The following is a 23114-nucleotide window of genomic DNA, read 5'->3' on the forward strand; positions in this document are numbered from 1 at the left end:
TGTAAAAACGTCCTAAATAACGTTGTTTCGAGTAAACTCTGGAGTATATCCCTTCACACTTGGAGTGCAGGGGACAAGCAGTATGGAGGAAGATCACAAGGTTTTTGTGTAGTTTTATGGACTTTTTGTGTATATGACTCCCGGTTCTCCAGATGCACTTTGAGGAATAAAAAACTACTCTGTATTCATCAGTATGAGGGTGAGTCAATAATGACTGAATTTCATTTTTTTTGTGAACTATTCCTTTAAAATGCTATACTCTCTGATTATTTAAATATGAACTGAGGAGCTTTGCTGCTTGGATGAAGTTCTCAGTGCCAAACGACAGTGAACTCACCCAGAGAACCTGCTGACCTCAAATGCAAACCTGAACAAACAACAGCACTGAGTGGACGCTCATTGACATGGATGAGATTTGTGCTCCGAAGACAAACCCCTCTCTCCTAACAAACTCACTTTCACCGCGTTTCCCTCTCTGAGTATCTTCACATCCTCCTATCGTTTTGGACATAAATAGAAACATTAATCTTTGATGGGACAACAGCTGGTATAAATAATAACAGCACTTTTGTGTTGCTATGTTGAGAGAAGTGGTAGGACATTTTCTCATGGATCTTTCCAGTGATAGAGGTCATGGGGGATACCCACCATCTGCAGTTGACTGAAAATCCCCCATTTATAAAGACAGAAAGGAGGTAACTGGACAGCTTTCATCCACCAGAGCTACTGTATAGGACTCCTCACCTTTGGCTGAGGAGAATGTGCATGGATGACTGTGATCTGTGCCTGCAAGGCCTGGGAACTTGAAATAAACCCAGTGGAAGGTGATCCATCCCTTGGGAGACAGGATAACTGTGCTATCTTTCTGTCTGGGCTGTTTTCTTCTGCACCTTCTCACCAAGAACCAGAAAATGACATGTTTCTGAATGAGCTGGAGAACCAATCAGAGAAGACATTCAAGCTGTGACAGTTCAGGTATGAGCAACAGGGAATTATATAGTCTAGCTGTAATTTGGTTCATCATGGTGCATTTAAGATACACAAAGTGAATGAATGTAATAGGACTGTGATCGTTTTTGCTGGATGGCACCGGATAAAGAAACCAACTCAATGAGCGTCACTCAAAACCATTAGTGAGCTGCCGCACACTGACGCACACGCTCAACACTCTCTCTCTCCCTCTCTCTCTGCGGTGTAGTCGCGCGCCCCGTCGCTCTGATTGTCTCTGTGTGGCTGTGTGAGATTCGGTGCCAAGACCCTTCTCCGTTGGACTCAGCGCACTCCACTTTTGAACGCACGCCGGCTTTTTTCTTCTTCTTCTAATCTTCCTCATTTACTCTAAAGTTTCTATGAATAAATCGGGATATATTATTCTTCGGGGGAATTAAAAAAAAAGCAAAAAGCATGACTTGAGGGATATAGTGGGCTCGAACCAGCAGCTCTGGTGACGGCGGTGGGAGCGGGCGGCGGAGCGCCAGCGCCATGCGTAAGCCGAGCAGGTGGATGGAGAGGCTGCCGGGATGCAGCTTTCCAGCATATCAGCGCCGCTTCGGAGCGTTTGGACTCTTTACTCGCTGCTGAGGGAAGATCTCACCACTGTGATCATGGTATAAGGATGAAGTTTACTATTTAAAAGTAAGTGACGCTGCTGGAAATACAGAAAGAGAATTTTATGTAGATATGAATGTCGTTTTTTATTTGTCTGTATTGATTGTTATATGTGTCGCTCTGGTTTCGCTTGTGCGCACTGTAACATGATAGGTTTTTCCATCTTGGTTTATAAAAAGAAACGTGCGCTAAAACCTGACACGTGCGGTTATTTAGTTAGTGGCATTCAAATGCAGTTAAACAGAAATCTTATTCCAACTCTTTTATTTTTTCTCTCTCTGATCTTAACTGCGCTGTGGAGGTGGAGGATGTGTGTGGAGCATTCACTCCCTCATCAGAAATACCTGAAACAGGTGCAATTCCTGTGGAGACACGTAGTTAATTCACCTGCAGGGAAGAAGTGCTCACAGGCAGCACACGAGGGAGAGTAGGGGTCGTTACTAAATGAGTAGGTACGGTGATAAGAGTCTGCCTGCTGCTACAATTGTAAAATCTATCCTTAGTGGGCTGTGGTTATGAACTTTCCCCTGCAGCGCACTCACTCTTACGCACACTTACAAACACTGTAATGGGGCCCACCTGTTTGTAAGGGCTTTGTGGATTTTCTGTATTTTGCTCTAAAAGTGGTGGAAGTCGTTCTTAACATTTTCATGAAATGTCAGCAATTATCATTTAAATGCAACACCACGGAGTCTATAGGTTGTGGTTTTCAATTATAGTGGCAAGATCCATTATTATTTCTGTTCCCGCGCAGGTGTCTCAGCACTGCAACATTCAGGATCAGAGACAAGTTGCAGATATTTCCAATTTCCAGTCTAGCACCGTCAAATCCACCATGTGATAATGGATGAGCCTGCACTGTTGCAGAAGCAAATGGCCACTGGAGGAATAGAAGTGGCAATATTGATCCCTCCCATCAGTGCTGAGATTGACTGACATGACTTAACCAGTGGCAATTCTAATAATTGTATGGTTGTTTTACTGTCTATATATTAAAGCAGAAGTAAGTGATATATTTGTGTTAATATAAGTCTTAAATAGTTATATCTTCCGACAGCAATCACTTACATAGAGTGTTTGTACCGAAACACGGGTCTGCTCTGCTCTGAGCCGAAGAGAAAACATTTATCGTATCCTACAGTTTTTATCCAATGAGGAGAGAGAACGGCATGCAGGGCTGTGTGTGCAGCCAAGGGACGCTGTGAATGTGGCGACGTAGGGACGAGGACTGTTATGGTGCGTTCAAGGAAACTCGTATTTTTCCGACAGTGAAGTGGTACCAGTTCGATCTGGTACGAGTTCACCGGTCGGAAGTTACGAGTGGCCGTTATAGTGACTTCCACCGGTAAAACAGGTCGGAAAAACACGAGTGGGTTGCCTGGAACGTTACAAAGTCGTAAGTTGTGACTTGAAGCTGTAATTTACGATTTCAAAAGCCTGCCTGGAACGCAGCATTAGCGAAAACAACCGGACCACTTACTTCTGCTTTAATTTAACACCTTTGGGGTTTTCACTTATTTATATGATTGATTTTTTAAATTTCACATTTTATTAGATAAGCGGTGAGCCTATTCATTTTATATGAGTGAAAAGACTTTGTAGAATATTGAAAAAATACAACAATCCCCAGAGCCAGGCTAAACTCTGCATACATATGCACAGACACAGGTCATCTGCTGTGATAGCCAATACATGTCCACCTTATTAGCACAAAGTGGCCTGTCTTAGTTCAGCACACATGTGCCACACACATACACACACACAATTTGGGTACATTATGAGAGCAGGAACTGGACTGTTGTCCCTGTGGAGCCAGCTGCTGTGACTGCAGGAGAGGAGTGAGTGATACTGCCACAGTGTCAGAGCTGTTTGTACCCAAGATCAATTGAATAAACATTTGTCTTAAGCGGCGCGGCCGTACCTTTTTGCATGCATGTATTCGTGGGGGAGGCATGCATACACGCATACACACAACCACACACACACATACAGGCCTGATCTGAACTACTTTGGGCTCAATGTGTGGCATGGAGGGGATTTGCGGTCTAGACAGAGTTACCAAAGCAACAACAGAGCAGTAAGGATCCAAAAGTGATTTTGACACTATTACAGCTCTGAAGTAGGTGTCATGGTCAGTTTAGCAGGTTTTAAATTAGTTATCGTCTTCCACTTTTCGAAATCAATGCACATCAGTGTCATGACATAAATGCTTCATGTGTTTGGGATGATGTTGGGTAATGGATCGTGTCCTGGTGGCTGCTGGCTCAGGGGCCAACTAAAAGTCTCCATGATGTTTTATACATGTCTCACCATTTATTCTCCTTGGTTTCCAATCTTTCTCACTGTTTCTGCTGTTTCTCAAATGATGGAGAAAATGGGCAGTTTTAGAAAACAGCATAATGACATTGGACTTGGCTCAGTCTCACCATCTCTATCATATCTGTCTGCTAAATGCTTACCATAGGAGGTAAACACAGCGTTGAGGAAAATCTATGAAGTAAACATGTGTAGGAAGTATTTTGAGCATTCTCCTGAGAGTATTTTCCATGTTGCTTTGATTAAAGGTGTGAAAATTGTTATGTAAACTCACCCTGCAGCTGTTGCCATGGATCCTAAAGGACTATTGTTATTTGTCTGAAGATAATTTCTGAGAATTCTCTCTGTTGTCTGTCTTTCCATAGATCTATCTTGCTCTTTTATCATCTCTGTGTTGCTGGGATGTGAGACTCTTGGTTCCTTGTGCTTGAAAGTCCTCAGTCGTCCCAATACCCAGAGCCCCAAGCCCTCAGAACCCAAGTTCTGAAACACCCAATACCTTTGTCCAATGTAACACCTGAAGCCCCTCAACCTTATTCCATCCACCCTATGCTTTATAGTCAATACTTAAACACAAACCATCCCCACCATTCTTAGATGTTTAGTCCCCTTTGACCTCCCACTACATCTTCAGTACCCTTTCAGTCATCATGGCCTTGGATCCGTGGCCTTTCCTCTCCACTCCCCCCAACACCTCCATCCCCGAGCCCCTCCTGTACGACAGCGACATCCAAGGGAATGAGTCCGACCTGGATCTGAACATCACGAAGACCAGAGAGCCTCACCAGGACAAGACCAGCTCGGTGGTCATCACCTTCATCTACTTTGTGGTGTGCGCCGTGGGGCTCTGTGGCAACACCCTGGTCATCTACGTCATCCTGCGCTACGCTAAAATGAAGACGGTGACCAACATCTACATCCTGAATCTGGCCGTGGCCGACGTTCTGTGCATGATGAGCCTGCCGTTCATCGCCCTGCAGCTGACGCTGGTGCACTGGCCCTTCGGAGAGGCTCTGTGCAGGGTGATCATGACTGTAGGTGGGTGTACTGTAGAGGAGAAGGCTGGTGATGCTCTTCAGAAAACAGCAGTAGCTGGGGAAGAGAGGCACTTTTAGGGAATTGATCACATATTCATTTATTCATTATTCGGAGGCAGGGTGAGCTGATGGTGGGCAGGGTTGTGGGGGGGTTGTTTGGATGTGTAGATGACTATCACTTTCATATCTGTCCTTTAAATGCAAAGCTAAAGCCAGAAAGTTTGGCAACAGACTGGGCTTTGTGGAGGAAACAGCCTGCCTCTATATTTAATGAACTCAACTGTATCTAATTATTTGTTTTATCTGAAAAACTGAATCATTTTCAAAAAAGTGTATGAATATAAATGAAGTCAAAACTTGACCTGATCGATAGTGCATCTATCATCCCAGCTGCTCCCTTGTGCTTCCAATGGTTGTTAATTCAAATTAACCGTTTTGTTGCCGTAGCTTCATAGTAATAAACTAGTAATGATCTTTTAATCTAACTAGAGAAGAAGTAAAGCAAATTAATCAGAAACAGCTTCTTGTAGCATTAGTGATTCCTGTTCTCAACTTCACCTCACCTTGTTCTCTGCTTCCTCTGATCCTCCACCCTCCTCCCAGACTCTCTCAATCAGTTCACCAGCATCTTCTGCCTGATGGTGATGAGCATCGATCGATATCTGGCTGTGGTCCACCCTATTAGGTCCACAAAATGGCGGAAGCCCCGTGTAGCCAAGCTAATTAATCTGACGGTCTGGAGCGTGTCGCTGTTAGTCATCCTGCCGACGATGATCTTCAGTGGCCTCGACAAGGTGCCGGTGTGTGGCATCGTGTGGCCGGAGCCTCAGGACGTCTACTACACAGCCTTCATATTCTACACCTTTTTCATTGGATTCTGCCTGCCCCTGGCAGTCATATGTCTGTGCTACCTGCTGATTATAATCAAGGTGAGAAGCCATCACTATAATGTGACTGCATTGCTGTTTTATCATCACACCCGTCCTCTACATTCAAAAACAGGTTCTTTTGATAGCTGGCCTTGGTACAAGGATGCTGTGCAAACACTCACAAGTCAACAACACCATTTGGCCAAAGTCATGTTTATTTGTGAATCCTGATGAAATTACTCTATTATGTAGTTTGTAGTGAAGTGTAGTCACTTCTGATTTATTTAAACCACTGCATGTTTTACTGTTTCATTTTTGAGTGTAGACTATGCTTTATTTTATGTAATAATAATAATAAAAAATCATACATCATACATCATACATAGGCATATCAAAAAGTAGCCAGTGTTGCTCAATGGATTAATAATAACTTAAAGGAGATATATTATGCCCCCTTTCCACAAATTAAAATAGTTCCCAGGTGTCTTAAAGACATACTATCTGTGACATTTATTTGTCAAAATACCCCAAGGATCAAACATCACAATTCTCTTTTCATACTCTCAAAACAGCCCTGTTCAGAATGGCTGGTTTCAGTGCCTGTCCCTTTAAATGCTAATCAGCCACTGCTTGCCCCGCCCCACCCCTTCTACCGGTCCCAGGTAGAGGTGGTATTATGCAAATTCGAATCCTAGTTACATCACTGGAAGACAACTGAGGGAACAGCTCGTAAAACCACGTGGATTTCAACCTAGGGAGCCTGCACATTACAGATGTATTTATCAATTCTCATATTTTGGGCCAGAAAGCAAGACAAACACCCAGATTATATGTTAAAGAGCCTTCAAAAAGTGATGTTTCCTTAATATGTCCCCTTTAATGATTATTCTGAAGGATAATAATGACACAAATTAGCTCTGGAGGGCTATGTAAAATTGGGAAGTTGAACAAAACTGGGAAAATTGGGAAGTGGGAGGTGGCAGTGTAGTTCATTTAACTTCACTTGGGCAAAGAAAATCTATGTCAGGTAAACACAAAAAAACAAAACACACCAACACTGACTTAGAGTGGGAGTTTGTTGTTTGTTGTCTGAAGCATGACAGGAGTTTGTTCAGTAGAGTACTGCCACTATGCACCAGAGGCAATATGAATGAAACGATTCTTTTGATAGTGTTTACAAGTCTAACATTCACACTCTGAGTTCATGCTGTTGAGTGATGATTTAATCATCTTCCTTGGTTCTTAAGGGAAATGTTTGACTTTTTGTGTAATAGACCTGCTGCTACCAGTCCTTAGGCTAAACTAAATTAATATGTGTGGTTGTCGGTTCATACTTAGTGGTATCAATCATATAGGGATATCACAACACCTATTAAATATGTGATAATATATTCAATGCCACACCAAAAAAGGAGAGACTGCTAGACAACAATGTGTGTTAGCACATTGTTGTATAGCAGTCTATAGTATAAAGCAGTCTATAGTATATAGTCACCTAATGTTTTCTCACTATTTGCAAAGACAAATATGTTTGTTTTCTACAATGCGTATTTATTCCTTTAAGATGTTTCCATAACCACTGACAGTTCTTCCTTTTGCCAGGTCAAGTCCTCTGGCATGAGAGTGGGTTCCACCAAACGCAAACGCTCAGAGCGTAAGGTGACCCGGATGGTGTCCATCGTGGTGGCGGTGTTCGTCCTCTGCTGGCTGCCGTTCTACGTTTTCAACGTCACCTCCGTCACCGGCTCCATCAAGCCCACCTCCGCCGTGAAAAGCACCTTCGACTTCGTCGTGGTCCTCGGTTACCTTAACAGCTGCGCCAACCCCATCCTGTACGCCTTCCTGTCGGACAACTTCAAGAAGAGCTTTCAGAACGTCCTCTGTCTGAAGAAGGTGGCCGGCCTCGACGAGATAGAGCGCAGCGACAGCAGGATGGACAGGAGCAGGATGGTCCATGATGCCGTGATCACCAACGCCAGCTTGGAAACTCACAATGCTGCCCTGCTCAATAACGAGCTACAGACCAGCATCTGAGGGCGAAGCGGCGGCAGTCACATCCAGGGAGGCCGGTGCACTGCTAGTGACCTCTGCTCAAAGAAGCGGGGGCAGGGGGATGATGTAATAGCGGCTGCTCATGGACACTGACACATGAACAAAGTCTAACTGAAAAATAAACAATTTCTTAAGGGTTTTTAAAGGTCAGGGAAAGTGCACTGACTCCAGCTCAAAACTCCTGATATTTGGGTTAATGAGGTAACTCAGGCTGGTTAGCCCTGAGGTGAAGCAACACTGAAATGATTTTCAGCACCGTAGAGACAACTGATGTTGAAATCAAACACAAATGAAACTGCCAGCCATGCTCACCAGTTGGTGACTTTATCAAGTTGTCAGAAAACATGCAGACCGAAACAAGATCGAAACGAGACGTAGGACCAGAGAGTGGACTGCTGTGGAGCCGCTGCGGAAAACAACTCACCCACGGTGGAAAGAGGTCGAAGGGGATTGGAGTTTCCCAGAGCTAAGAAGGTTCGGCATTGATTTGTCTGAATGTGGAAATACTGCTGAAGAAGTCGGCCAGACGTTTCTCACACATCTCAAGACTTTGAAAGATAAAAATAAGCGACCGCAACCCAAGGACGGATAGTTTTACGGTCATGTTTTATTGAGCTGATAAGTCTGGTCTTACACATTCACCATGCAGCAAAATGGCAAACGCCTCCAAAAATATAAATACCCACAAACCGGGGATGCTCTGTTTTCTCTCTGGCTGAGATCTCGGGAGAAGGTGCGTTGATCCGTAAACGCTTGAATTTAACATCTTGGGTTATTGATTAAATGGAAGGATGGAACAACAACATCTCGGAGAGCCGCTCTGACCTTGCTCAGTTCAACAACATGATTTTGTACATAGGAAATGATTTTCTGTCAACCTCTGGAGGGGAAGTTCAAGGGGATGACGACTTCATATCCCGGCCAAAATGAATTTCAAAGGCAATCCGTGCTGTCCAATTCTGTATTGTTGTGATATGCATCAAGGACAGCATTGAAACTATGTTTGTGGAACCATCATGCGTGCTTTGTACTTTGCTATATCCTGGTCTCCACGCTAGTTACCCCCTGTACCAGTGATGCAGTTAAAAAGAGCTGTGTGTGCTGTGTTTGGACATTGGTTTCCTAATTTCACGTTGAAATGTGGTGAAATGTTTACTTGCAAAAAAATCCTAAATTTCACATACGTTGGGGAAATGTATCACTTTGTCACAGTGAGAGGAAGAGAAGGGACTAAGGAGATATGGGAAGAAAGACAATTAAAGGTTATGTAATGTATTTTCATTTCCCAACACAACAGTCTCACATGTTGTTAGAAGCCTACTGATGGCTGCATCTGAGGTTGTCAGTTATTGGGAAACAGTGATTGTTAATACATAAAACCCATAATCATTTTCTAGCTCTTACTTATTGGATGTGACGTACAAAGTCCGTGGCAAAAAAGATGTTGAGTCCCTTATTGACACCACACCTCTGTGTATTGTGTATGTATTGTGCCAACCATCAGTCCACCAGTTTGTGATAGCTAAATGAAACACAATCGTATTCAGTAGTACAGTTTGCACCACATAAGCATTTGTTCTCCCATTTTCAACTTTATCTAGTTGATATTCTGGCCTTGGCTTTGCCACACATTATTAGCACACACTAACTTAATATTCTCTGTAAAAAAGAAAAAAGAAAAAAAAGAAAAAGACTGGGACCAGATTGTACATATCATTTTTTGATTTGTGGATTTAATGGTAAATTACTATTTGAATTCTTTCACAGAGTTCTCATCCAGCAACATCCACACCAAGGACAAACGCTGCTAAACTATGAACGCTCCTACATGGAAAAGTAATCATGTCGTTGTTATGTGATAACAACATGTCTGTTTCCACACTCACCAACATAGCTGGGTGATGCTTGTTTCTTATACCAACTCATTGTATGTCAGTGACAAAAATCATAGTATTGTCGTGCCACTGACTAAGTCTATTTTACAATTCTTGACCTTCAATGTACTGGATGAATAGAAACCACTAAGCTGGCAGCTACAGTGTAGTTAAGTGTGCATACAGCTGTAGTGCATCCCTGTGCTCTGTATTTAGTGGCTTGTTGTAAGAGACGTCAGGTCACATTGTTTAAAGGAGTAATCAGTCAATGAGTGGAACCATGGAAGGCCTCGTGTTTTTATCTGTTTTAGCTCTGCTAGTGGTGTGGGTCAAAGGAAGGCAATGAGTCGGTTCACCACTTTGGTTCATATTGAAATATGAGGGGGAAAACTATTGGATGGAGTGGCATGAAATTGGGAACAGTGATCCACTGTACCCTCAGGATGAAATACTAACTTTTACAATTCCCTTAACTTTCCTGTAACTTTCAATGTAGCACCATCTGTTCAGTGCTTTCATTTACAAACAAGACCTGCAAAACTAATGGCATTCCCCTTGGCCCCAGCTGTGCTTTGTGTTTAGTGCTAATAGAAGTGGGGAGAAGGAAGAAGAAAAAAGTGTGGTTCCTTTAGTGTATTCTGTGTTCCTATTTCAGTTTTTTCATTAAAAATGTCCTTAAATTCATTGAACATAAACATTCCTGATGATGTAATGTTCCAATAGGTTTGGTATGGCCACTATAGGTTTACGTTGATGTGTTTTGCCGTAGTTGTTTAATTCATATAAATTGACCCCAAAAAATCTCAATACCGCACTCAATCTCTCTTGTACCATAGGTGGTGTTGTTACTATCTACCCTAAAGCTTTTATAGAGTTGCAGAAGTAGTCCAGTAATTTTAAGCCAAAAAAGGGGTCAACGTTGAACAAATTGCAACAGAAGCAAACTCAACTGATTTTGTATCCTCAACATGTCCTGAATGAGGGAAAAAAACCCCCGAAGAATCCCATTAGGGGAAAGTTTCGAAAAAGACCCAAATATAGTCCATTCATACGCCTATTAATTATTTTTCTCACGTGAATAGGGTAACATTTTTAACCTTTAGATATCTCCATGAAATTTACTGAGTTGATTACTTACATTTAGACAAACAAGAAATGATTTACAAGTTTCATTAAATTATTTGTTAACATGATTACATTTTACCCTATTCACGTGAGAAAAATAATAAAATAAAATAAATAAAATAGGCGTATGAACGGGTTATATTTGGGTCTTTTTCTAAACTTTCCCCTAATGGGATTCTTCGGGCCTTTCTTTCCCTCACTCAGGTCATGTTGAGGATACAAAATCAGTTTGCTTCCGTTGCAATTGGTTCAACCTTTTTTCATAAAATGACTGGACTAAAGGCTTTCAACTTTGATGTCACATAGCAATATTTATTTAGAGAAATGTCTGAGAATGGGGTGAGGGTTTATTTCCATAATCAGAAGCTTCAAACAAGCTCCTCCCATACCCATAGCAAATGTCAGACATGCTAAGATACAGTAGACCCAAATATTATGGCAAATATCTGAGCATTTAGCATATATGCTGACATTAGCATTAGCAGTTAGCACTGGATTGTAATATCTATTCATTTTTACATGGAGCTGTTATAGAGATATATGGCCATCAACCTGTAACATTAACATTTTGGATTTGGCATCACTCTTTTCAGGAATTAAAGCAGAAGTAAGTGGTCCGGTCGTTTTCGCTAATGCTGCGTTCCAGGCAGGCTTTTGAAATCGTAAATTACAGCTTCAAGTCACAACTTACGACTTTGTAGCGTTTCAGGCAACCCACTCGTGTTTTTCCGACCTGTTTTACCGGTGAAAGTCACTATAACGGCCACTCGTAACTTCCGACCGGTGAACTCGTACCAGATCGAACTGGTACGACTTCACGGTCGGAAAAATACGAGTTTCCTTGAACGCACCATAACAGTCCTCGTCCCTACGTCGCCACATTCACGGCGTCCCTTGGCTGCACACACAGCCCTGCATGCCGTTCTCTCTCCTCATTGGATAAAAACTGTAGGATACGATAAATGTTTTCTCCTCGGCTCAGAGCAGAGCAGAGTGACTGACAGACCCGTGTTTCAGACCAAACACTCTATGTAAGTGATTGCTGTCGGAAGATATAACTATTTAAGACTTATATTAACACAAATATATCACTTACTTCTGCTTTAACCTCATCTTTATTTTACAAACCAAAACAACACAAGTTTGTGTGGTTTACTGGGCTGGCTCCCTATGTTTCCAGTACAGCAAGAGTCAAGGAGCAACAATAAAAGACATTATCGCAATAACCTGAATTCTGAAAACCTTATCACTTCATTAATACTGACTGAATGAGCCCACGTCTACTGTAGACATACATTTCTGTTGGAGCTATCAAGCTGTTTGTGCACTGAAACTTCTCCAACGGACCCCATGATGGAGCCACGCCTGGTTGCTGGGCGATTTGTCAAACAAGTGCAACGGCCTCTATAACAGTAATAAGGCCATCCACCATATGCTGCAGTGTCAGATTCACTCGGTCCTAGTGTCGCCTATGGTCAAGCCAGACACCATCAATCAGTGCAATCACAGGGCATGAGGAGACAGACAGGGCCTGTCCTGAGAGGTTACTGCAAAAAAAAAATAATTACGTGAAGTCACACGCACTCGCAGATAGATGTTGGTAGTGGGGCACAAAGTATGTAATTTGTCATGACAGTTTCTCTGTGCTGTTGTCACTGTGAGTTGTTATAGATGTAGCAGGGCCAGACCCACCCACAGTCCCAGCTCAGAGGAGGAATGAATGGATGCACATACACAGTCATGGTCGCAAACATTCGTATACATTTGTATAGGTAAAATTCTATTTATACGTATAAAGACAACAAACTCTTTAGCCTTGCTGCTCTCAGTACAGTATGTCATACAGACCTCAAATTCCTTGCGCTCTTCTCTGAATAATGTAGAAGGCGATAGGATGACCAGCTCTGTGTCAGGGAGTCATAGTGACCCCACTGACTGTGTTTGTGTATGTGTAAAGCAGTCCAAGGCCAAAGGTTTCATGTGAGTGGTACTGACATGCAGACACATGTTGGTACGTAGAAATCCTGAAATATTCAGTATCATTCTTTGTATGTGCACTGGTGAATTCTCTACCAAATGTGTGTGTGTGCGTCTCAGTAAGAAAAGACATCTCACAATCACAGTTTAGGTATTTATCACCTTCAAGCCTGAGAACTATTTTCTTATCCACTGTTAATTACTTGTGCTTTCTCTCTCTTCTCTCTTGTCTTTGAATTTCTCTCATTCATCTGCACAGTGAAAAATATACAAGAAACATTTTACACTTACCCAAACTCAACTGAACTGAACCATACTGAGGAAAACACATTATGCCTATCCTTGCCACAGGCTATTTGGACATACGTAATGGGCTTAATGTACTTAATGGACCATTCTGATGTTTAATAGATGTTGATAATACAATTAGTACCTGATAGTACCACAATAAATGTAAATGTAGCTCCGAAGGTTTCAGCTGAGGCAACGACAGGGGCCCGCATTAGCTGCTTTCTTTGTCTTTTTGTGAAATCAAGACCCAAATATGTCTCTTATTAGGTTGTAACTGAATTCCGAAAAAAAAAGTTGTGATTATTTGGGTTGACGTGAATCTTGGCTCCGCGCTTGCCGGGTACAGCTCAGTGCCAGATGTGAAAAGGGCATTTGTCTGGATCTCTGGCCAGTTCCTGCCACTGTATAGTGTACAGATCAGAGGCGGAGGCAGGGGGGCGGGAAACCTCTGCCTTCTTGTGCTCAGTTTCTTAAACAGAAACATAAGTTCATTTGTGAAGGGCTAGAACGTGCACTCCTGAGGATGCACCGTTCAATATTAACTCTATGTATTTGTGGTATCCTCTTGCCTGTTTTGTTTTTTTTTTTGCATGGGGAGGGTTGGGTGGCCCACCTTCTGTGTCACCTCATCAGTCAAAACCAGCTTCACATGCTTACTGGATGCCACCTTTTTCCCCCCCTTATTTTTGCTTGATATATTATCAGAAAAAAAGGTGCAGTGCAAGTTGTACTTAAGTTGTGTTGTAGTTTGGTTTCATGTTTGGTGCAACGGGTACAACTGTGTAGCATTTTCAGTCATGATCAGCAACAAACATGATGCATTCTTTTGGTAAAAGGGAATTGTAGGTTTTCCACACTGCAGATTATAATCCTGATCGAGGCACATAATACAGTAGGCTACATGCTTGTGTCTGACGGTGTACAGCCATGGATATGTATTTTTCTGTGCAGTTACTTTTATCTATGTGCCTTGAATTTTAATTTAACTATAAAATCACATGATGATGTTGGTGTACAGCAAAAACAACATTGTAACCTGTTCCACCCAAAAGCTGAGCAACCAAAGGCCTTTGTACTGTACATGGACAAATTGGTAACCAAAACATAACAGAGACCTACTGTATATAATTTTTAGTATTTTTTTCTTTCCCTGGCTTACATAGAGTATGTTTGTGTGATGTAATGTCGGAAGCAGATGTTTATTTGTGACTCTTCGTTGTTGCATAGATTATAATGTGATCATTGATTGTAACGGACAGGTCTTTGTCCTCGGCTCTACAATTAAAATGCAGACCAGTCTCTGCTCCCATGGTCAAAACCTGTGTGTTTTTGTTTCTGTGGATGTAGCCTATACATGTAGGCGTTTATATGCGTTTGTACCGTATGGACTCACTTGGCTGATAGCAGCGCGCGTGATGAATACTGTATCTCTCAGAAAGTTCCAGGAATTTGAAGGGTCATTCCTCAATGCATTTCCTCCAGGAATACATTCTTTGGAGGAACTCCAAGTTCCTGTTTCTTAGTGAAGCTTCAAACTCAGCTGTACAGAAAACTGGATACTCTACACATGATACCATCAGCAATCAACAGGAACCTCCAAGTACACCAGAGGTAAATCTAGCTCATAAATCACAACTTATAAGTTATTGCAATTGTTTTTTTTATCATTAGGTCTACTGCATTGATGTGTTTTTAAATCACTTTTGAAACACTGAATTGGTAAAAAGATGGTCAGATATCTGGATGCTTAGGTTAAAATCTGAATAATGCCCTGTTTATACTTGGCGTCAACATGTGTCACAAGCACAGGTGTGAGTGCACCATACACAGCTGGAGGATGGATGCACCGAGATTCAACATCCTGTTTGACCACATTTGGTCTGGACCGAATGTAAACATGTCCTGGGTCACTCTGAGGGGCCGACCTCTCAACCAAATCTGACGCAAGCTAATTTTTCCACACAACAGGAAGTGAAACTATTTCTACACACTATTTGCAGCTGATGATACCGATCCAATTATCACTGACCACCTGATATTGACTTTCTATTTAAAACGGCCAAAACTGTATTTTATTGTAAAACTTTGCACAGCCCATTGTTTGCTCAATGCCCTCTTACCCATTCCTGATTTTTCTCTTAAACAAAACACATTTGCAACATACACATCTGTCAAGGCCAGACAGGCTAAAAAACAACACACATGTCCTTGGCAAACAGAATTAATGCAGGCTATTTATTTATTTTTTTTTTTTTTTACTGTTTCACGATGCACCCACGATGCACCCGCTTTATTCACACACACAACAAAAATCATAGTTGGCTTGATAGTCACAAGGTGTGTGAACTGGTCTCCTGGGGAAGCTAACTAAAGCTTGTGGTAGGAGCCATTTACATACATTAGACATACATTAGACACACATTGTAAACACATTTACATGCACATGACACTTACATACATTTAACATAGCCTACTACATACAACACAACATACACTTAACATACAGTTTGTGATCCCGGGATGTACATTATATATATGAGTTTAGCAGTTGTTCCTTTAGATGACGTTTAAACAAGGAGATAGATCGTGATGTTTTGAGGCTGTCACTCAGTTCATTCCATATCTGCGGCCCCCGACACACCACACTCATGCTGGTTCCTACTAGTTCACGTTTTTTCCCTACAATGAGATGTTTATATCTGGTATTGTGGGTGTGTTGGGGGACGAAGATTTGCATATGGAGAGAGTGTAAGATATGATAAGTGGTCACTGAAGACTCCTCCAGTCTAATTACATGTGTGAACTGACATAATGATGTACACTTGCGATGATTAGATGACCCAAGATATCATCCATCCATCCATTAGCATTACTACTTACAGTATCATGCAGGGTCATATTTAACCACCCTGGAAATCAAACCCAAAATGCTCAACTTGTGTCTTTCATGAAGTTTTTCAAAGGTTCCAGCAAAAGATATAGAGATATTACTATACTTAACATCCGAATTTGCAACAACATACTTTTACCAGATAATGCCAGAGAATCACAGATTTTCAAAGTAAAACTGCATCATTTGTTTACTTTTAATCCCCTGGTCTGTTTGTTATGGAGAGGAGGAAACCTCTGCAGATAATTCAGATGCAGGAAAGAAAAACCTGCTGAGCACCTGGTCCATAAGTTATTGAAGAAACAAAGGGAAAAAGTCTCAGTTCACAGCTGCTCCGGGACATCAGGTCGGAAATAACCCCCATGATTTCAAAGCACCAGCTCAGCGGCTCATCTTTTATGGCTGTTTTGGGTGAGAGGGGAAGATACAGTCCAGACTATTTAATTCTCTTGTTTCCATAATCGTGGTTTCATGGATCATAGCACCATTGCCAGTTATCATCTCAGCAGTAGAAGTCACAGTGGTCCCAGACTCTGCGGGCCTGCAATACGACCATGGGACCACGAGCGGTAATAAAAAGTTAAGCAAAGCAATAAAAACAACAGCCAGAGCCCTATGAGAAATGGACATTCAGCATAATAAAAAGCTTGTCAGTATGAAATTCATCCATTTCATACTGACTCATGTGCCTGAGCATTGCAATACCCAATATTAACTCAAACATTCAAGACACAAACAATTGAAGATACAAAATTGGACAAAGGTCAACCTAAAGCCAACCACATGCTTAAAGAGGAACCACAACCACAGTTAAAGAGGAACTATGCAGGATTTGCACCTTAATTAGACAGGCTCTCTGTCTTCCACCTAGCATTTGCCGAAAACCAATGATGCAAGACAATCTCGTCTTGTGAGAAACATGAACTGCTTTACAGCACTACGACACAAACATGTGTGGTAATCCATAATTTCAGTAGACATCGCTCCATGGATTGCCTTCCCATCGGCTTTTTTGAAAACAAATGCACATGGCCAGGGAGGAAGGGAGCAGGATTAGTGGTGAGTTTTTTACGACAATAAAAAATATGCAAGCCAAAACTGTAGAGGGAGCTCCGTAGAGAAAAAAAGCAACCAATCAGTCAAAAAACGACTGACTTGCATAGTTCACCTTGAACAACCAGCAACCTGTGCCCTTGATGCAGCAAAAACATTCTGCTTCCTGACTGGAAAGTGACGTAAAGATGTAGAGTTTCTATTCATACGTTTTCAGAAACACTTTCACCCAAATATAATAAAATGATCTTATGAAACTTTGTAAACCCTGTAAACAAAGCCAGGAGGAGCCATCATGTTTTTACCAAGTTTCTGTCAAACACATAAAATCAGACTTACGGTCTGTCACAGTGTCCTGGAGGAGAGGATCCCTGCTCGTCAGGAGGTGGATAGTCCAAGGATGACGTTGTTGTTGATGTGTTTGATGCTTCTGCATGCTTGGCCACCTAGCCAGCCTGGCTAATACCATGTAGTCAACCTTCAGCCCAGAGTTTTTTGAGGAATGACGAGTTGAAGACCAGATGGATTATACTGGTTTGGAGTCATCAATGTTAAAGCTCCGCCGGGATCCACATTGGAAGCCAACCCTAGTTGTTATGTACTGTTGATACATTGAAAATGAAGGACCGGGCAGTACATGCTAGCACAGTCCATACAAACAGCTGATTGATCCACATTGTTGCTTGGGAAAGACAAGAGGAGAGTCTGAGCAGCCACAGCGGCAGCTGCCAGGTAAGAAGAGCCCTGTACAGCAACAGACGACTTAAGTTGTCAAGGTTTTGTAAGAACTGGACCCAATAGCGCAGACGCGAACTAACCAGTATGGTGGAACAAAGAAACTTTTTTATTTAACTCACGGAAGGACATGAAGACGCAGAGAAACGCAGGAACACGGTAGCTAGGTAACATGGACACATTTAACGAGGAGAAACAAGACACAGGTGGGAAATCAACACAGGTGAGACACATTAGGCAATCACAGCAGGGAGCAAACAGGAAGTCAGGACACTGCCTTCAAAATAAAACACAAAGTAAAATGAGACAAACTATGACAGAACTAGAGATAATCTGATTGTTTGGCAGCTTGTCCAGGGCAGACTGCAACACTGTTCGTAGTGAGGCAGAGACTGGAGTGCAGAAGCACAGGAAGTTGGTTAAAAACAGCGGAAGGGATCAGACCACAGAGCAGCAGCAGATAATGGCACTACAGCTTCCGCAGGTCGCTTTTCCACTAACTTTCAGCTGCTAATGCCCGTTAGATGTGAAATGATTCTTTCCACATTTTAACAAAATGTGACGGCTCAGACATCTGTCAATAGCAAATTCATGTCCACATTCACTTGAATTACACAGACCTTTGTTACAGCTACTGAAGACCCGTCCTGCCAGGAAGTGTCACTGATACCATCAGAGGAAAAACTGTGATTGGTGTATTTCCCCGTTCTGTTATAATAACTAACCCATTGGTTGGTGAGACAACTTTTTATCAATACAAATTATTACTTTTATACCAGTGAGTAAAAACAAACAAACAAACAAATTAATGAATAAAATACAAAAATTCTTTCAATATTTTTTTCTTATGCCTTCAGTCACTGAATAGCCTACATTGAAAGCTCAGCAGGGTTCCCCTCTGATGTAATAAGTATGCATTTTGGCTCCAACAGCTTCCCCTGGGGGCTAAAGTCTGAGTTTAGTGTCTATTTGATTTTGCCAGTCAATTGAAATTGGCAGGAAATGTGTCAAATGAGAAATTAAGTCATATCTGAGCCAATCCTAATCAACTGACATGTAACGTGCCGTGAGAGCTCACCACCATGCCCTTGACATAACGACATCATGTAACCATGGCAACCTGGCCCTGCTGGGCTCCCCCGCATCGCAGCTTGTGGCTATATTTTTGTATGAAGTTGTAGCTGACAATCTAAAATCATCTCCAAGGAGATCCTTTTTGCAAACAAAATAGTGTGAAATGCTTGATTACTCTGACTTAATGTGGATTTATTCAGGCATCCCCCGACACTAGAAATAGGGAAGGTTCAATTTAATACCTTCCCCACACGAGTGAGCCTGCGTGTTAGAACATTCACTCACGTCACCTCTCTTTTTCCCTCCCGCCTGAGTCGCCTCCAAATGACTCACAACTTTTAACGCTGTGCCAGTCTGTTCTGTTGAGACTTCAGTTCCACTGTGAAAACAAATAATTTTTTGGTAATTAAAGTCGTGCTCGGGGGTGTTTTATTATGGCGGTGGCAGGTGAGAGGATGGAAATGAGGATTAAATATACACAGTAGAACACAATGCACCTCTAGCAAGCTGAATAAAGTTTTAGGAGAGTTTGAATGTCAAGGTAAAAAATGTCACCGAGCACAGTCCTTGTTCCCTAATGCGGTCAACAATAGATTTATTATAATGGGTCAGTGCTGTGCCAAAGGTCTGGTACTCTGAAGCCTCTTTGAGTATGACCTTTTTCATAACCACATAGAAAAATGACAAGTCGAACCACTTTTTTTTCAGAAGTTCTCTGGCAAAAAAACATGTGAAACAAAGTCAAACCAAACAGACTTTAGAATCTGTAGCATGCAGCACAGGTCACATGATGTGTAATAAATCAAGGTAGTGAACAGGATGAAAAGGGACAAATATTTGACATTTTAAAGTTCCTGAAGCTAAATTAAAGTATCCAAGTGTGATTCTTAAGAGTGGTTACGAAGCTTGGAGTGAGCTGCTCTGCCATCTCCAGCTGTCCAAAATCTGTCACTTCTGGAGTAAAGTTGAACATTTTAATGTGAGAATAAATGGGGACTGACTACAATGAGCAGTTGCAATCACTGTCAAAGATTTTACAGCATGTGTTCCCTTACTGTTAGAACTGCAATTATGTAAATTGGCTCTAAATACGACCAGCATGGCCACCAGCTAGCTGCTAGAACTTTAGCTGCACTTCTCTGCCTGGTGACAGGTGCTGGTCAGGTGGTGTGCTGTGGTGGAAAACATGCTCATTAGAGCTGTGAAAACCAACCAAAGTAGAGGAGATATGAGCCCGAAACACCAAAACAATGACGCTGAAATACTAAATTAGCCTACTCTGTTAGGCTAAAAGGACCTGTAGAATTAGGTGATGTGAGATTCTGTATGAGTCACCACTTCAACTAACCGTACATTTTCTTTGGAATAAGATGTTTGGTTTTATTGTGCCGATCTGGAGTCTCTAGACTACAAGAAGAATGACAGAGGTGGTTCACATGATTGCAACTGGATCATTTGAGTGGAACAAGGTGAGAGCCCCAAACACAGCAGTCCATATTCTTTCTATTAACACAGCCTCCACCTCTACACAGTTGAACTAGACCTATGGGGTTTCTACTCGCCTATTAATAATGAGCACCTTTTTCCTCAACATGAGTGATATTAAAGCACATTCTGTTGGTTTTGTTAGACTGACACTGAAGAAAAGAAATGTAGTCGGTGCAACATTTGATCTAACGTATATACCCTTCTGAGACAAAGGCTGTCCAATGGTCTAGTGGAGATTTCAGAGGAGCACTACACACTGCACAGCATGTGGACTCTCAGTCTTTGATCGCAGACTTGCAATACTCTCTGTCTGATAAGACGGTTCCTTTCATTTCCTCTAAATCCCCCGTCTAAGACAGTTTCCACACCCTTATCTTTTGCCTCGTCGCCAATACTGTGGCACCGGTCTACCCCCCCTGCATGATCCCGTGTAGGATTAGCGGAGATCACTGCTGTTCCTACAGAATGGCGTTCAGGAATTTAATGGTGTTCTTAAGCTTTCTTTCAATTTATGTCAAGTTCATAGGGATTCGCTTGAAAAGTAGTGTTGATCATTCACTTTAACTGGCTGTCTTTTTATGTACTGCCTGCTGTCTCCATCTGCTGGTGTGATATTGGTGGAGCAGGTGAATGGCTGTCTAGATTTTTGTGTGACAGCAGTGCTCAAGTTTAACATTATGTTCAGATTAGTACAAAGTAATGCCAGACAAAGAAAATTATACTTAAATTAATTAGAATTTATCCTTTAAAAAAAAAAAAAAAAATTGATATTCCTGTTTGGACTAGCCTTTTAAAAAACAAACAAACCCCAAAACAGTGATTTTAGACATGTACCAATCAGTGTAGCATGATATGAATGTTGCTTTTTTTTAAAAGTGCAAGTCTTTAACTGACTCAACATTTGCATCAGTTGCTAAATGACTAATATGGTCACAATTTGGACGTACTTTGTTGTTGTTGTTTTTTTTTTTGAGCATGTGAACCAGCTTCCTTTTCCCTTTGCAAAATTTGACTACCCATCTGCAGTGAGTCTATTCTGGGAGAAACCAGGTTTCTGCACATGGCGTGATCCAGGCTGCACAAACACCTTCTTAACTTCTATAAACTCTACTGGAGTCACATCAATCACCTGCCATCTGCAGTGTGTGTGTTGAAATCCAGCTTTGACATTTTTATTGTTTTAACCTTTGCTCTTAACTGCATCTACAATTATCTGCTTTTATCGATCTAAAGTGCCTGTCAGTAAATCTTTGAATGATTTGTCATGCATGCTTGCATGGTTTGCCCCTTCCTCTTTGTAATTTTTCCTCACTGATGACTCTGACACTTAGTTCCTCTAAGTGGAATTTTTTGATGAGGTAAGCAGTAATGCATATCATATCACAGTCACAGCTGTAGTCTGCAGGTCTGGTGGTTTTTGTTTTGTTGTATTTTTTTTCCACACGTATATATAATACTGCTTTGTGATCATGTTATTCATATCAATCAACATTTTTCTATTTTTTATATGGAATGAATTAAAAACAGTGTGTGAATTGAGAGAAACAGACCAACTGCTGTGCACTCAGCTGTGTGAACAGAAATCATTTCAGAACTAGATTTTATCAGTGCTTCACTAAGTCAAATGAGTTGTTTTCTACTTGATTTGTCCTCACACAAGTGGAAGTCCAACTTATTAACTTACTTTACACTCAAATATGATTGAACATACAACAGATGATTTCTTCTTCTTTTTTTAAAACCCAATTCCATTTCTAATTCTAGATGTTTGCTCCGTTGGTTTGGCTCATTTCTCGAAACAAAACTTACATTCTCAAAACAACATGGACAAACCTCCAAACCACTTGGCAATTGTTCACAACAGAATTGAATTTCTCATTCATTTCATCAAATTGCAAATGTCTCAGTACATCTTTGCAAATGATTAAGTAGCAGGTAGGCTACAATGGTTGTCAACATCATCTCATTGTATTGTAAGTCATCACATGCACAATAGTCTGTTCAACTGTCTAAATTAATCAAGAACATAATACCATGAATACCATATATTTATTTACAGCACTGCATGTTATAGTTTATATTACAGTATATTATACAGTTTTTCTCAATCGCTTTGGTGCTATTCTCAGATCAGAATGAAAGTTCTCATAACTATTAGTCCAACCTCCACAACATGTAGTCATTTGTCCACATCATAGTACAGTAGCAGTTTCTCCTTCCTCTGAACAAATTGCAAATGCTTTTGGACATGTATCAGTTGCTCTCATACAATTCTCTGCTGTTTTACAACATTATCATTTGTTTATGTCATGTCAGTCAAAATGAACTATACTTTTGAACGCTGAATAGTCTTTCCCTAAAAAACTAATAGTCCTCATTTCATTGCTTGAGTCATTACATACAAAATTCTTGAACTAGTTTTCAAAATCTGTCAAACTAGTTTTAAATGTTGGGAGAAGCACTGTGAATTAAATTATTCAAACATTTACAGTAAGGAACAACAGGTATGTATATTGGACAGTAATTCAGCACTAAACAATCTGCACTGCTCTACTGTCATTGTGTCAGGCATTACTGTAAGATACAGTGGGACAAGAACTTTTTTACATTTACATTTAGACTCACAGCTTCACTAGAGAACAGATTTACTATATTGTAATGTATTACAGCAACCACAGTAAAGATTTCCCATCTTTACAGTACGGCACTGTAACACAGCATTTTA

The 23114-nt window shown here is 41.3% G+C and overlaps 1 protein-coding gene across 1 annotated transcript; it reads left to right on the plus strand.

Annotated features, from left to right (window-relative positions):
* Positions 1–1182: 1182 nt before the first annotated feature.
* On the plus strand, positions 1183–14467 carry LOC146967679 (somatostatin receptor type 2-like). Its single transcript, XM_085760722.1, has 4 exons — positions 1183–1635; positions 4290–4962; positions 5565–5890; positions 7433–14467. The coding sequence occupies exons 2-4, from the start codon at positions 4575–4577 to the stop codon at positions 7862–7864; spliced, it is 1146 nt and encodes a 381-aa protein (XP_085616848.1). The 5' UTR covers positions 1183–1635; positions 4290–4574; the 3' UTR covers positions 7865–14467.
* Positions 14468–23114: the final 8647 nt, after the last annotated feature.

This window comes from Trachurus japonicus, chromosome 19, assembly GCF_045865225.1.
Source record: "Trachurus japonicus isolate A0001 chromosome 19, Traja_1.0".
In the NCBI taxonomy this organism is placed as follows: Eukaryota; Metazoa; Chordata; class Actinopteri; order Carangiformes; family Carangidae; genus Trachurus; species Trachurus japonicus.